Genomic DNA, 15,875 nt, shown 5'->3' on the forward strand with positions numbered 1-15,875 from the left:
GGTTATGGGAATAGGGTGGGATTGTTGTCAGTGCAGGCTTGATGGGCCGAATAGCCTCCTTCTGCACTGTAGGGATTCTATGTCTAAGACACTCGGGGGCATGTGGTGGAATGGGGGAGGGAGTGCCTCCTTTTATGGGCTCCCTGTTTCCATGAGAGCCCTCTGGCCTTGGCGCTGGGGCTGCAGTAATGCCCAATGTGGACCGTCACTGCAACCATATGGAAAGGCAAGTGGGTGTGGGGTATCGCTGGGGCAAGGCCGGCAGACCCGGATGAGGGTATGAGGGGGCTGGGAGGGCATAGTGCATGAAGAAGTGGGGGAGAGGAAATGGGGGAGCTATCTAAGCATGGGTGTGAGTTGGGGGGAGGGGGAGGGTGGGGGGGGGGGGAGCGGCAGGAGGCCTCTAATGGAGGGAGCTCATAAAGGAGGCACTCCCTCCCCCATTCCAACACATGCCCCCGAGCGTCTTAGACATAGAATCCCTACAGTGCAGAAGGAGACTATTCGGCCCATCGAGTCTGCACCGACAACAATCCCACCCTATTCCGGTAACCCCACACATTTATCCTGCTAATCTTCCCAAAACTAGGGTCAATTGAGCACGGCCAATCAACCTCACCCACACATCTATGGACTGCGGGAGGAAACCGGAGCACCCGGAGGAAACCCACACAGACAGTGACCCAAGCCAGGAATCGAACCCGGGTCCCTGACGCTGTGAGGCTACCAGCCGAGCTTGCAAGTCACTGGGCTCAGCCTGTCACCCGTGAAACAACAACAGAGAAGCAAAGTGGCCTATAGGCAGCCATTAATTGCCCACTTAGGGACCTTAATTGGCACAAAGGTAGGCATGGCAGGTATGGCACGCCATAACATTCAAGGCTATGGGCCAAGAGCTGGCAAAGTGGGATTCGGTGGGCAGGTCAGGGCATTTTATGTGTCGGTGCAGACCTGATGGGCTGAAGGGCCTCTTCTGCACTATAGTATTCTGTGATTCTGGGCGACATGGACAAGTTGTTCCGAAGGCCTGGTTTTCATGCAGGAAACCTCTATGACTCTCTCTCTCTCTGTGGCTCTAGGCGACCCACCTGACTGGTGAAACTGTGGCGGGGGCCGGTGGGCACCGGGAAGGCAGATGGGCACTGGCATCCTTGGCATTTCTGGAACCTTCTCACCTACAATCCTGCCCACAGAGGAGCACAGAATTCTGCCCTCTGTGCTTACATCCTTGGCACGGGGCTTGAAGCTTCAACCTTCTGCCTCAGAGGTGAGAGTTGTACTGAATGAGCCAATCTCTGAACCATGTTATTAAACAGACTATGAATATACATTAAAGATTTGCATCTCTGAGAATATCTGCTACAGTTTCCAGTTGATTGACAAAGAAATTTTAATGTCTCCAACTCTGTAATTATTCGCTAACAACCGGGTGGTTTGATTAGCTCTGGGTTCAAAACCGAGCCGCGATGATCGGAGGCAAGTCCTCATCTCTCTCATGTCGCTGTGTCAAATCTGGCCAACTCTCCTTGGAACTCTCTGCGAGTGAGTTTATTACTAACTGACAATGTCATTCAGAGAAGCTTCCGGAAAGAGGCTGTGAGCCACTGAGAAACACTGCGCTGCGGCAGCAGAAAAAGCTCTCCTGATTTTGGGGCTGAGTCTGTAGCTTGGTCACAGAGCAGGGAACTTTGCACTGCACCTTGGAGCCGTGAATCTGACCTGGGAATGTTCTCCGTGTCAAACGTGCCTCAGTCGGGGCAATCCTGCCTCCAAGTCAGAAGGTTTCATGTTCAAGTTCCACCTGGAGAGTTGAGAACACAATCCAGGCTGGCAGCTCAGCGCATTATTGGGACAATTCTCCTTGACCCGTGAACATGCAAATCAGGAGCGGGAGTAGGCCATTTGGCCCCTCCAGCCTGTTCCGCCAAGAGATCATGGCTGATCTGATTGTAATCTCAACCCCACATTCCTGTCTACCTCGATAACCTTTCACCTCCTTGTTAATCAAGATTCTATGTTGCTCTGTCTTAAAAACATTCAAAGACTCTGGGTGGGACTTTCCGGCCACGCTCACCTCGATGCCGGAAAATCCCGCCCGAGGTCAACGGACCTTTGAATGGTCCTTGTCCCGTGCCCACTACGATTCCTGTGGCGGTGGGATGAGTAAATTCTGCCCTCTGCTTCCTCTGCCTTTTGAGGACGAGAGTTCCAGAGACCCACCACCCTCACGGAGAAAAACGTTTCTCCTCATCATCGTCTTAAATGAGCAACCCCTTATTTTTAAACAGTGACCCTTACTTCTAGGTTCTCCAACATGAGGAAACTTGCTCTCCACATCCACCCTGTCAATACCCCTCAGGATCTTAAAGCTTTTGATCAAGTCGCCTCTCGCTCTTTTAAACTCTAGTGGATATAAACCTAACCTCTCCAATATTTCCTCATACGACAACCCGCCCATTCCTGGTATTAGTCTGGTAAACCTTCTCTGAACTGCTTCCCATGAATTAACATCTTTCCTTAAATAAGGAGACCAATACTGTACACAATACTGCAGATGTGATCACACCAATGCCCTGTACAACTGAAGCCCAACCTCCCTACTTTTGTAATCAATTCCCCCCACATTCTATTAGCTTTCCTAATTTTCTGTTATACCTGCATTTTACCCTTTGGTGATTCATGCACTAGGACACCCAGATCCCTCTGCAGCTCAGAGTTCTGCAATCTCTCACCATCTAGACGATAAGCTTCTTTTTTATTCTTCTGGCCAAAATGGACAATTTACTAAAACAATGGAGGAAATTACTCCCAGGAAGGCAATGTTAGCTATCAAAGCATAGAAATAATAACTTGCCAACTCAGAAAATTCAAGGAGGTAACAAAAAACATACAAAGTGTTTGGGAGGGGATAGAACAAAAACTGAAGCACGGGACCAGTGAGACAGTCTTGGTGACTGATGAGATACTTAAAGCCAGGGGCAGAGTGAGACTAAGATGCTGACAACGCCCCGCAGTGTTAATCAGAGAGGCTGGAGTGAGCTCATATTGAAAAGCTACATCCTCCATTACTAAAGGAGGGAGACAGGATGTGTTAAGAATTCCAAAGGCACCTGTTCACTCACTGTGCCAGACAGATGTTGCTGGAGAGCTCTTGAGGAGATAGAGAGCTGTAAAAATACTCCTTGTGGGATCAAGTGAGGATATGGCAAGCTGACGAGATCTTCACACAGCGATAGCTGATTAAAAAGTTTTGTGTGTGTAAGAAACTGGGGCTTTTGCTTTGCTCTGACAAGATTACCTAACATTTTTGTTGTTTCCGAAGGGCAATTTCTAAACAGCTGACCTCAAACAGGGTGACGAACATGGAGGGGGTGAGGGAACCGCCCTGACTTTCTGTGTACCTGTCCTGTATCCATTGGCCAGATGGGTTTGAATAGGTGATTGACACTGAGTAAGGTTCCAGCCCCCAGAAAGAGGATGAGCTAACAGGTACTCAGGGACAGGGGGCAGTCCACGTTAGCTGGCAGTGTTCGCTGGGTAGTTGGCGCCTTCCGATGGAAGGACCGGAGGAGGAGGGTGGCTGAGGGCAGAGTTCCCTGCAGAGCAGGATGCAGTTATCACAGCTACCAAAATCAACACACTCTGCATCAACTGTCCGTTCATCCTCTGGGATTGGAAAATCGCTCTCAACTGTCACAGTTTGTATACATTTTCTGTCTGATTAATTAATGCATCACATCCAAACTGTTGCTTCTTAATAACCTATCTTAAAATTACTGACGGGTAGTCAATGGCCTATCTTGAATATCTGTGGCCCCCAAATCCAAAATCTTATTTAGATATAACAACAGCAGGTTAAAGTCCAACAGGTTTATTTGGAATCACGAGCACTCGATGAAGGAGCAGAGCTCCGAAAGCTCGTGATTCCAAATAAATCTGTTGGACTCCAACCTGGTGTTTTGAGACATCTTACTGTACCCACCCCAATCCAACGCCGGCGTCTCCACTTCTTATTTAAATATGGAAAGGATCCTCTAGCCCAGTGCCTGCGTATTACCCCTTAGTTCTGGAAAAGGGAGTCTGTGCTCTCTGGGTTTTGGGAATTAACCTATGCTAAGGAGAGACTGGCTCCGGATTCCTCCGTTACTCAAATGAGTGAAGAATGAATTCTCTTTTGGAACTTCCTCTCTGAACCCCTGAACCTTCCTGGCTTTAAATTTCCTTAAAGCCAATTTCTTTGATGAGGCTGTTATTCCACAAAGGCTTGGCACCGACTGCGAGTGAAAAGCAAAACATAAAAGCAAGCTGTTGCTAAGGAACCGTGTGATTGGATCTGGAGCAAAGTATCTTGGAATTGTTGGATTCCTGAGGGTAGGTGTGATGTTAGGGGAGGGGGGGATAATACCTGGTGCACAAGGAACCAAGATTCGTGTGAGGATTGAAGGCAAAACGTTTGTAAGTTCCCAGCTGAAGCCAGTGGTCCATCATGACTGTACAATCATCACACAACTGGCTCCATATTGTCAGTGATAACTTGAGGAAGATATCAGTAAGTGGTAACAGTGAATGATGTAAAGATTTTTTAAAAGTCAGATGATGTTACAATTCTTACTATTGACAATGAAGGAGAGCAATGAAAAAACGGACTCAACATCACAAAGTGTACATTGATGATGGGAAGATGGACATGATGGAGAAGGTGATTTGGAAAGCTGGTGAAAGAAGAAACAAGGAATTTCCACAGATAATGATCATGTGTCACACTGAGCCTAAGATGAGCTTCCTACCACATATTGTCACCATTACGAAGGCAACTTGTTTCCACTGTGCCAATACCCCGTGACTTCACCCCGCCTCAGTTTATCTGCGGCTAAATTCTCACCCATGCCATTGTCACCGCAGGACTCCATTATTCCAACACACATCCCAGGTTCTACTTTCCTCAAACCTAGCTCCCATCAAATCCCATTCACCGATAACCCCTGTGTTCACTGACCTACACCACCTCCCCATCAAGCAATACCTGGATTTGAACATTCTCATCCTTGTTTTCAAATCCCTCTATCACCCAATCCCTTCCCCTTTCTATAATCTCCTCCAGCTCCCCAATCCTGCAGGATCGAGGCTCTCCTGCATTTAAATGCTCCATTATCGGCAGCTTTGCCTTCAGTTGCCTGAGTCTTAAGCTCTGGAATTCCCTCCCTAAACATTCTCATTTCCATTCCTCCCTTCCATCCTTTATCGCTCATTAATACTTTCTCCTTTGGCCGATCTATGTCATTTATGCCTCCTTAGCAAGATGTCAACCTTTCCCCCCATAATTCCACAATCCCCCATAATTCTCCTGTGAAGAAGCTTGGGACATATTGTCACGTTAAGAGTGCTATATAAATGCAAGTTGTTGCTGTGGAAAGTTTCAAGTCAAATATGAACTGGGATCTAACAATTCCGGTTTGCACGGGCTTACAATGGTTCCACTGCAAACTGGAATGGGGATATTGACAGTTTGACCAGTGTGCAGCGCAACAAGAGTCCACAGCAAAATCCTGCTCACCAACTGCTGGGAAAGTGAGGAAGTGTGTGCTATACACCCCCGGCAATAACTGTTTAACTGGGAATCAATCTAGCTCCTTGAATCAGAGGCCCTTGGCTCTGATCCATTCAAATGACCGAAGTTGTGACTTGCAACTTTAACCAGCTTTAAACATTATTGAAACTGTGAAGCATTCTCTTGGTGAGACAGAAGTTGAGCATTGCTGGAGAGAGCAGTATGTTGCTCAAACCCTTTGCCTTGTACACATCAGGACAAGTGCAAGAATGACAAATTTCAAGCAATCACAGTAAGTGATACCATGAGACCATAAGACATAGGAGCAGAATTAGGCCACTCGGCCCATCGAATCTGCTCCGCCATTCAATCATGGCTGATATTTTTCTCATCCCCATTCTCCTGCCTTTTCCCCATTACCCCTGGTCCCCTTATTAATTAAGAACCTATCTATCTCTGTCTTAAAGACACTCAATGACCTGGCCTCCACAGCCTTCAGCGGCAAAGAATTCCACAGATTCACCACTCTCTGGCTGAAGAAATCCCTCCTCATCTCTGTTTTAAAAGATTGTTCCTTTAGCCTGAGGTTGTGCCCTCTGGTTCTAGTTTTTCCAATTAGTGGAAACATCCTCTCCACGTCCACTCTATCCAGGCCTCGCAGTATCCTGTAAGTTTCAATAGGATCCCCCTCATCCTTCTAAACTCCAACAAGTACAGATCCAGAGTCCTCAACTGTTCCTCGTACGACAAGCTCTTCATTCCAGGGATCATTCTTGTGAACCTCCTCCAAGGCCAGCATATCCTTCCTTAGATACGGGGCCCAAAATTGTTCACAATACTCCAAATGGGGTCTGACCAGAGCCTTCTTCAGCCTCAGAAGTCCATCCCTGCTCTTGTGTTCTAGCCCTCTCGACATGAATGCTAACATTGCATTTGCCTTCCTAACTGCCTACTGAACCTGTACGGTAACCTTAAGAGAATCTTGAACAATGACGCCCAAGTCCCTTTGTGTTTCTGATTTCCTAAGCATTTTCCCATTTAGAAAATAGTCTATGCCTCCATTCCTCCTTCCAAAGTGTATAACTACTGGAGAAAAGTGATTATTTATTGATTACCAATCAGCATCCTGTTCTCCTGCGTATTCCTATATGTAGCTTCCAGTACACACAAACGTGCCACGCTGTGAGCCAGACTGATCTTAAATTAATTGTCAGGGTAATTTTTAGCACATTAGACATTATTTAGCAAATATTGTCCAATCGCAGAATCATATCTAATGTGAGACACTGAGTTTTGTGTTTTGCAAGCACAGACTGGTTGCGTACGGTCTGTACTTTGCCTGTTTCGAACACAGGAAGGGACATACTGTTTGATACGGCCCACCGGTCTTTAGGATGTATGGACTACATTCAAGAACATAGACTGATGTATCTTTATGCCCTATCTTCTCTCTAACCGGTTCTGCACAGCATGGATTGGCCAAATGGCCGGGTGAATTTTTACAACCAGTTTTGAACAGGTTTTCCACATAAACGGTGAAGGATTCCTTTACATTTGCTAAGACCATACAGGACTTGCATATCGATAGCAATGCTGTATCCGTCTGCCCCTCTGTCATTGCTAGCCTACTTACCAATGTTCCATTTAAAGAAACCACAGATGTTTTCACTGCAGTGCAATATCATGGTGATCTAACCCGCCAGCACTGCATAAATCAGTATTCACTGAGCTTATGAACTCAGCAACTCTCACAGTTGGGTTCAGTTTTAACAACACCATGTATGTCCAAATAGAGGAGTTTCCATGGGATCCCCTAGAGGCCCAACTTTCACAAACATCTTTGTTGGGTTCCATGAGAAACATGTCTTCAACGGAATGACAACGAATCTTTCAATATGTGGGCGATACGTTTTAAAGTTTATTTATTTATTAGTGTCACAAGTAGGCTTACATTAACCTTGCAATGAAGTTACTGTGAAAATTCCCTAGTCACCACACTCCGGCGCCAGTTTGGGTACACTGAGGGAGAATTTAGCATGGCCAATGCACCTAATCAGCACGTCTTTTGGACTGTGAGAGGAAACCGGAGCGTGCGGAGGAAACCCATGCAGACACAGGGAGAACGTGCAGACTCCGTACAGACAGTGACCCAAGCTGGGAATCGAACACGGGACCCTGGCGCTGTGAGGTAGCAGTGCTAACCACCGTGCCACCTATTTGAATCTGCAGCAGCATGTAATCATTTCCTTGTATGTCTTAATGGGCACAAACCTCCACTCAAATTCACCTTCGATCAGCCAAATGAAATTACCTTCCTTGATGGACCAGTTGAGCAATCTGACAGGGGATTCTCTCACACTGTCAACTCAACCCCACCTTCGCTGGGCAATGCCTGCGTTGGGATTCTTGCAGTTCAATTTCTGGTAAGATTGGCTTTATCAACAAACTCGTAAATGCAGCCTGGGCCAGTCGCTCACCATGTAACTGCCACCCTGATCAAATCATTTTGCACTGCATATCACATAAACTCAAGAATGGGCCTAAGGCCATCGCTATTGGTCTTGAAAAGTGTCCAGTCTAGCTTAGGTTGTCCTCGAAGTGTAAAGTATCTCAAAGGTTTGAGCAAAGGTGAAGTCAGCTGTTTCACGCGGCTACTACGCAGCAGCAACACGAGTTGGGTTCGCTGCTAACAGGATGCTGCCATCAAGCCAAAAAGACCATTCTTGTCTATCACACGAATGAGCAATGTGGTATATGAATGTCAGTGTCAGTGTGAATCTAGGTATGTAGGTTGTGCATCCTAAAGACTGGCGATCGTACTAAACAGCATCGTCCAGTCGCTGTTCACAATGGACAAGGTTCAGACTGTACTCAACCCGCCCGTGCTTGTAAAACTTAAAACACAGCGTCCAACACTGGATGTGGTTCTGCGATTGGATAACATTTACTAAATAATCCTCAGTATGCTCAGAATTAGACTGACAACCAATTCAGGATCGTCAGTCAGGTTCACATTTGTGTGTCCTGGAAGCTATACATATTAATACACAGGGCCCTGTTCTTTGCAGACAGAAAGGCCAGGTACACACATTGCGCCTGTTTCAGCTAACAAACTAAGTGACAGACATTTGCTGGTTAATTCCTTGACCAATCAGATTCAAGCCGCCTGGTTTAAATTTCAAACAATGCTTGGCAGTTAACTGTTCGTCACCATCAACTGGCGCATTCACCTTGGCAACACCTCTATAAATCATTCACTTGTCAACCAATCAGCACTTTTTTCATATAGCACAAAGTTGTTCTTTTCCCTGACATTGGTGTTCTTGTGATTGTCCTGTTGAGTGCAAGACAAAAAGCTTCGACAAAATGTCTTTTTTCAGCAATACTCAATTTTTTTGACCTCCAAACCCTTCATGAGTTTTTATCTGAATAGCAGCCCTCTGTGTTGAATCTCTTTAACTGTTTGTTGCCTTACTGATGGCATTATCGGTCAAGTGTTCCAAAGGAAAACTAGAGATGGTAATCCACAACTTCAGGCAAGCATGGGGCCACATCTCCAGATAAACATGCTACACGCGATCTGTACAGCTGCACTGGGAAACATGGCTCTCCATTCTATCACTGACCAGGCTGTGATATGAACACTAATCCTCTCATGTCTTCCCCTCAAAAGCTGAAGCTTAAAAGAAAGATTGAGTTTTGCTTTTTTCCAAATATATGCTTTGTTGTTAGATAGATGACCAAGTGTACCCAAACAACAGAACATTCTATAGACAGTTACATGGGTAAGATGGGCATAGAGGGATATGGGCCAAATGCGGGCAATTGGGATTAGCTTAGGAGTTAAAAAAAGGGGGCATGGACAAGTTGGGCCGAAGGACCTGTTTCCATGCTGTAAACCTCTATGATGCTATTCCTGCCTGGGTGTCCAAAGATGTGCAGGTTAGGTTGATTGGCCATGCTAAATTGCCCCTTAGTGTCGGGGGAATTAATGGGGTAATTACATGGGGCTATGGGGATAGGATCTGGGCAAGATGCACTCTTGGAGAGTCGGGGCAGACTCAATGGGCCAAATGGCCTCCTGCTCTGCTGTAGGGATTCTATGGGTGGAATTGTCACGTCCCGCCCGCCACGGGAATCGTAGCGGGCGGGACAGGACCATGCAAAGGTCTGTTGACCTTGGGCGGGATTTTCCGGTCTTGGGGCCGAGCGCGATTGGAAAATCCCGCCCTGTGACTCTGCAGCCCCTTTAAAGATCTCCTTAATTCCAGTACTTTCCCAATGCCGTTATATAATGTGGCAGTGTCCAGCGTGGACGAGGATAGTGTCATGTATGTCACATGGTAAATGACTCGAATCAGCCAGTGATCTCTGAGGGAAGTGACTGCGGCATTATGCGATGCAGATGATGAGAATTCAGAAACATGTTCTAAGCAGCTGTGCGGGTTTAGTAATTACAATAACAAACATTGCAGAGAGCTTGCCGTTAATAAACCTTCATAAATTCCATCATCAGATGGTTTTGAAGAGGGTCAAAAAAAATCTCTGTGGGAGAGGGTGCACAAGTTGGTATTTTCTATGTATGGGGCCAACCCACACACTGTACACACAAAACCTTGTCTGTTATAGGGAGAGACATGTTGCTGTCAATTCAGAATCAAGATGTACGCATGATTTTCCACAATTAAAACATCCATTCGGATGATATTAATTGGACAGACTAGATCCAGCACCGTTATGCTTAATCTACACATTAATTAATTTCCCAATGTAATGTTTCAAGGTGGGCAGAGTGTGGGGCAGGAAACAGGATCCCAGCTGAAAAGCTGATCTCTGTCTCACATCCATGTAATGTTCCAGTGCTCATTCTCAACATCAGCTGCAATGCCAGACGCCACACAGTTCCATTCACACCCTGCAAAGCAAAGAAATAACCCAGGGATCGCCTGGTTAATTCCAGCCCAATGCATGGAAACGCCTGAAGTTTTCCCCACACATTTTCAAAACGGACGGTAAATGCTTCTCCCGATCCGGCAACAATCTGCAGAGTGCAGCCGTGCTGGGGATGGGTAAAGGAGGTGCAGATGTTAGAGGCACCGACAGCCTGAATTCTGGAGCAGAGGAGACACGCTCCGTATCGACTCCCAGCCCCAGACTATCAATCCCCCTCTTACCTTTTCGCTGCTGCCTCTTCTCAACGTTCCGTATGGGATCTTGAACAGGAATCTCCGGCTCCTCGCCGGGGTAACTGCAGCCTGGACAACCATAGCTCAGGCTGGACAGCGAGAGGACAAGGCAAAAAGCAAACCCAAGGAATTCCACAACTTCCACAGCCGGTGTCCACTGCAGATTCTTCAAATTCTCAGGCTGAGTACGTGGGGCTGCCAGTGCAGGATGATGAGACTTTCTTTCTCCCTCCCACCTCAACTTAAAAGAGGGAATTTAGAAACATCCCCTGGCTCTGTGCTGTAAACAAGCAGCTTTCTTCTTCTACGCAGCCCAGTCTCCGAGGAGTAACGCACTGCAGGAAAACAAAAGCTTTTGGGACAGAAGCGTCTCCAACATGTCAAGTTTAGTTTCTGTATCAGTGGATGCTGACAGGGTGAGCTGTCTAATCTGCCTCTATCAGTGCTAATAGGGTGCCCACGTGATACAGGACTCCCCCCACCCCCCCAGTTTGCTACAAGACAGGTCACATGTCAGTTTCAGGAAGAATATCTGATGTATCACCATCTGGTGCAGAGATTACCCTGCTAAATCATCACAGCCAGTGATCTTTACAAGACCACAGCACAGCAAAGTGTTTTCTGATGTAGGGGGAAACTTCAGAGGCAAAGCTTTCGACCACGCAGCAATATGACAGGCGGTAATCTAATTACCCGACAAAATCAGACTTCAATTCTGCGCCAACGTCTTAACATAAACTGCAACCCAAAAATTGAGGACCGCTCACTATTTTCAACTTGTGCATCCAGGCAACAAGCTTTACTGAGTGAACATAAGAACTCGGAGCAGGAGTGGGCCATTTGGCCCCTCGAGCCTGCTCCGCCATTCAATAAGATCATGGCTGATCTTTTTGTGGACTCAGCTCCACTTACCCGCCCGCTCACCATAACCCTTAATTCCTTTACTGTTCAAAAATTTATCTATCCTTGCCTTAAAAACATTCAATGAGGGAGCCTCAACTGCTTCACTGGGCAGGGAATTCCACAGATTCACAACCCTTTGTGTGAAGAAGTTCCTCCTCAACTCAGTCCTAAATCTGCTTCCCCTTATTTGTGTTCAAAGGAAAGCTCAAATTATTTTTACAAGCGGAGGAACTGTCTACATTGTGTGAGAAATGATTTTATTTCTCGCACGACCGGTGGCAAAACATTGTGCAATTAATTGGTGTTGACATGGATATACTGGAGTCTAGTTAAAGCAAGCAGTGGCTACAACGCCAAGCGATGCACCGCATATTAAACCCTGCAACATTACTGCAAATACATGCCACATAAAACCGTAATGTCCTGTGGTAATGGAAAACTGCTCCCCCCACCCTTTCCCCGGTTTTGAAAAATAAAAATAAAACAAAGAATTCTATTCAATGTAAGAAGATAAATAATAGTGAGTGATGCAGCTTCTAGTAAAAAGATGGGATGTACATATTCATCCAGTCATAGCTGCGGGGCTGTGATGCACTGTCTGTACAATGACATCCATTTCATACTGTGCTAGCTTTAAGTAAAGGGCCTGTCAGTGTGGATTACCAAACCAATCTTCAAAGTAATTTAAAAAAAATTACTCCATTAAACTTTATACCAAAATTTATCAAAGAAACTATGGACCTTTTGTTAGCCTTCTTTGCTTTTAACTTTAGTATAAGCAGTGATATGATTTCCTTTCTGTTTAATCATTAATCCACCAATCCTCGGAGACAGAATGTTTCCATTCATTACCGTGATGTGTGTGTCGCTGGCTTGGCCCAGCATTTAGTGCCCATCACTAATTGCCCTCGAGAAGGTGGTGGTGAGCTGCCTTCTTCATTGAATCATAGAAAACTCTACAGTGCAGAAAGAGGCCATTCGGCCCATCAAGTTCGCGGTGACTCTGATGGAGTATCTTACTCAGGCCCTTTCTCTATAACCCCACATATTTACCCCACTATACCCCCCTAATTTACACATCTTGGGAGACTAAGGGGCAATTTAACATGGCCAATCTACCTAACATGCACATCTTTGGATTGTGGGAGGAAACTGGAGCACCCGGAGGAAACCCACGCAGACACTGGGGTCAGAGTTTTACCGCCTCGCCCACCCCAGAATCGGGGCAGGCGAGGCTCGCAGAATGGCATTCTCCGTTGGCTTTGGGTGGGGATCTTATGAGCCTTGGGCGGGCGAGGCGGTAAAATTCCGGCGTGGGAGAATGTTTGTGACCCGCTGCAGTCCATGTGGTGCAGGTACACCCACTGTGCCATTAGGGAGGGAATTCCAGGATTTTTACCCGGCGACAGTGAAGGAACAGTGATATATTTCCAAGTCAGGATGGTGAGTGGCTTGGAGGGGAACTTGCAGTTGGTGGTGTTCCCATTTATCTGCTGCCCTTGTCCTCGGTGGCAGAGATCGCAGAGTTGGAAGGTGATGTGTAAGGAGCCTTGGTGAATTCCTGCGATGCAGCTTGTTGATGGGACACTCTGCTGTCACTGTGCGCCAATGTTGGGTTGAGCGAATGTTTAAGGTGGTGGATTGAGTGCCAATCAAGCAGCCTGCTTTTTCCTGGATGGTTAAAACAGAAAATCCAGTAAAGACTCAGTAGGTCTGGTAGCATCTGTGGAGAGGGGAAGAGTTCATTTTTTGATTCCTTGTGACTCTGAAGAGGTCATATTGGACTCAAAACGTTAACTCTGTTTCTCTCTCCACAGATGCTGCCAGACCTGCTGAGCATTTCCAACATTTTCTGGTTTTTTTGCAGTATTTTGCTTTTATTTTCTTGGGTGGTGTTGAGCTTCTTGAGAGTTGTTGGAGCCGCACCCATCCAGGCAAGTGGGGAGTGTTCCATCACACTCCTGACTTGTTCCGTGTAGATGGTGGACAGGCTTTGGAGAGTCAGGATGGGTTACTCACTACAGGATTCCCAGCCTCTGACCTACTCTTCATATTGATTTATATCAGAGTATTTATATAGCTGGTGCAGTCCAGTAACCCCCAGGATGCTGATAATGGGGGTTTTAGCCATGGTGGCATTGAATGACATGGGGAGGTTAGATTCTGTTGCTGGAGTTAATCACTGCTTGGCACTTATGTGATGCGAATGTTACTTGCCACTTATCAATCCTTCCTGAAAGGGCGTGCTGTATGCAGAAATTATAGAATCCCTACAGTGCAGAAGGAGGCCATTTGGCCCTTCAAGTCTGCACCGACCACAATCCCACCCAGGCCCCATTCCTGCAACCCCACATATTTCCCCTGTTAATCCCCTCAAACTACTTGCAATTTAACATGGCCAATCAATCTAATCTGCACATCTTTGGATTGTGTGAGGAAACCAGAGCACCCGGAGGAAACCCACGCAGACACGGGGAGAACGTGCAAACTCCACACAGACAGTGACCCGAGGCCGGAATCGAACTCGGGTCCCTGGCGCTGTGAGGCAGCGGTGCTAACCACTGTGCTGCCGTGCTGCCCCAGGAATGGATTACTTCACTATATGAGCAATTACAAATGGTACTGAACATTGTGCAATCTTCAGTGGTCACCCCCACATCTGACCTTGTGATGAAGGGAGGATTATTGATGAAGCAGCTGAAGATGGAGGGGCCTCAGTCATTACCCTGAGGAACTCCTGCGGTGATGCCCTGTGACTGTGATTATTGACATGTTGACAGTTCTTCGCACACCTCAGCACATCCTCAGAAAAATAACATATATAACAAGCCCAGAAAAAAGCTTCAGAAAAGAATCCCAAATTTAACAATCACAAGTTCCAATTGCTGCAATAAGTTTCTCACTTGTAGCCCACAGGCCCCATCATCAAAGAAGAACAAGGAAAAGCACAGCATAGGAACAGGCCCTTTGACCTGTGCCGATCATGATGCCCTAACTGAAAAAAACACTTTCTGCCCTTACTCGGTCCATATCCCTCTATTCCCTCCCTATTCATGAACCCATTTAGATGCCTCTTAAATGTTGTTAATGTGCCTGCTTCCACCACCTTCTCTGGCAGCGCGTTCCAGGTTAAATCCACAGCTAAACGCTTTCCTAATATTTCACTGCCCGTTACTCCCATTGGCCCTCAATGTGAAGAATGTGTGGAACATACGCAGCAGCACAGTGCGATCCCACAGTGCACCCAGCTCCCAATTCCAGGTTCGGTCCCCAGACCCCGAATGTCATCACTTTCTTCCTCTCGTGCGCAAATCAATTTTGTTTCTTCCGTTCCCCCCATCTGTCCAAAGCAGCTCCTGGATTTGACCAGTCGCTACTTTTTTTTTCCAATCTGGCACTCCAAACACTTCTCAAACCTCCCTCCACATCCCCGTCCCTGAAATATGAGATTCACTCTTGGCAGTATGGTGGCATAGTGGTTAGCACTGCTGCCTCACAGCGCCAGGAACCCGGGTTCAATTCCAGGCTTGGGTCACTGCCTGTGTGGAGTTTGCACATTCTCCCCGTGTCTGCGTGGGTTTCCTCCCACACTCCAAAGATGTGTGGGTTAGATGGATTGGCCGTGCTAAATTGACCCTCGTGTCAGGGGGATTAGCAGGGTCAATGAGGATTACGGGAATAGGGCCTGGGTGGGATTGTGTTTGGCACAGACTCGATGGGCCAAGTGGCCTCCTTCTGTACTGTAGGGATTCTATGTATTCTGTTCTGTTCTAAAACAGGTCTAATTGTAATTCTTGATGTTAAGAGGGAAATAGGTATTTTTACACAATAATAGCCGCAGTGAGTTAAACACAAAGATGAATGTAATGTTTCCTCATTCAGACATAATGTATTGTTAGAGGAATGATCAGAAAGAAAGGATTATCACAATCAGTTCACAAGATAAAGGGAGATTTGCAACAAAAAAAAATAAAACTAGAAATGGGGACTAAAATATAAATGATTCGGACTCATGCTGAAAGTTCTGTTAATAGTATTTGCTTCTTAATTTGTGCTTTTGCTTCTGAACAATGTTATGGGAGATCTAAGGGTATTGACCACACTAATCCTCTGCCCAAAGGCTTCCTACAGCAAGGATTAAACTGTACGTCAGACTGACGATGTTTCAGCGTACTGATGTGTCCTACACTCATGCAAATGTGATTAAGACTAATGCCTGCAGGATGTGGGTGGTACAA

At 46.4% G+C, this 15,875-nt stretch overlaps 1 protein-coding gene across 2 annotated transcripts in view; it reads right to left on the reverse strand.

Annotated features, from left to right (window-relative positions):
• frmd4a (FERM domain containing 4A) overlaps positions 1–11,131 on the reverse strand; it is a 395,474-nt gene extending 384,343 nt beyond the window's left edge. For both annotated transcript variants that reach the window (XM_078235965.1, XM_078235964.1), the window contains exon 1: positions 10,723–11,131. In XM_078235965.1, coding sequence (XP_078092091.1) covers positions 10,723–10,815 — 93 coding nt within the window. In that variant the 5' untranslated portion in view covers positions 10,816–11,131. The remainder of the gene's footprint in view (positions 1–10,722) is intronic.
• Positions 11,132–15,875: the final 4,744 nt, after the last annotated feature.

Source organism: Mustelus asterias, chromosome 19 (genome assembly GCF_964213995.1).
Source record: "Mustelus asterias chromosome 19, sMusAst1.hap1.1, whole genome shotgun sequence".
Taxonomy (NCBI): Eukaryota; Metazoa; Chordata; class Chondrichthyes; order Carcharhiniformes; family Triakidae; genus Mustelus; species Mustelus asterias.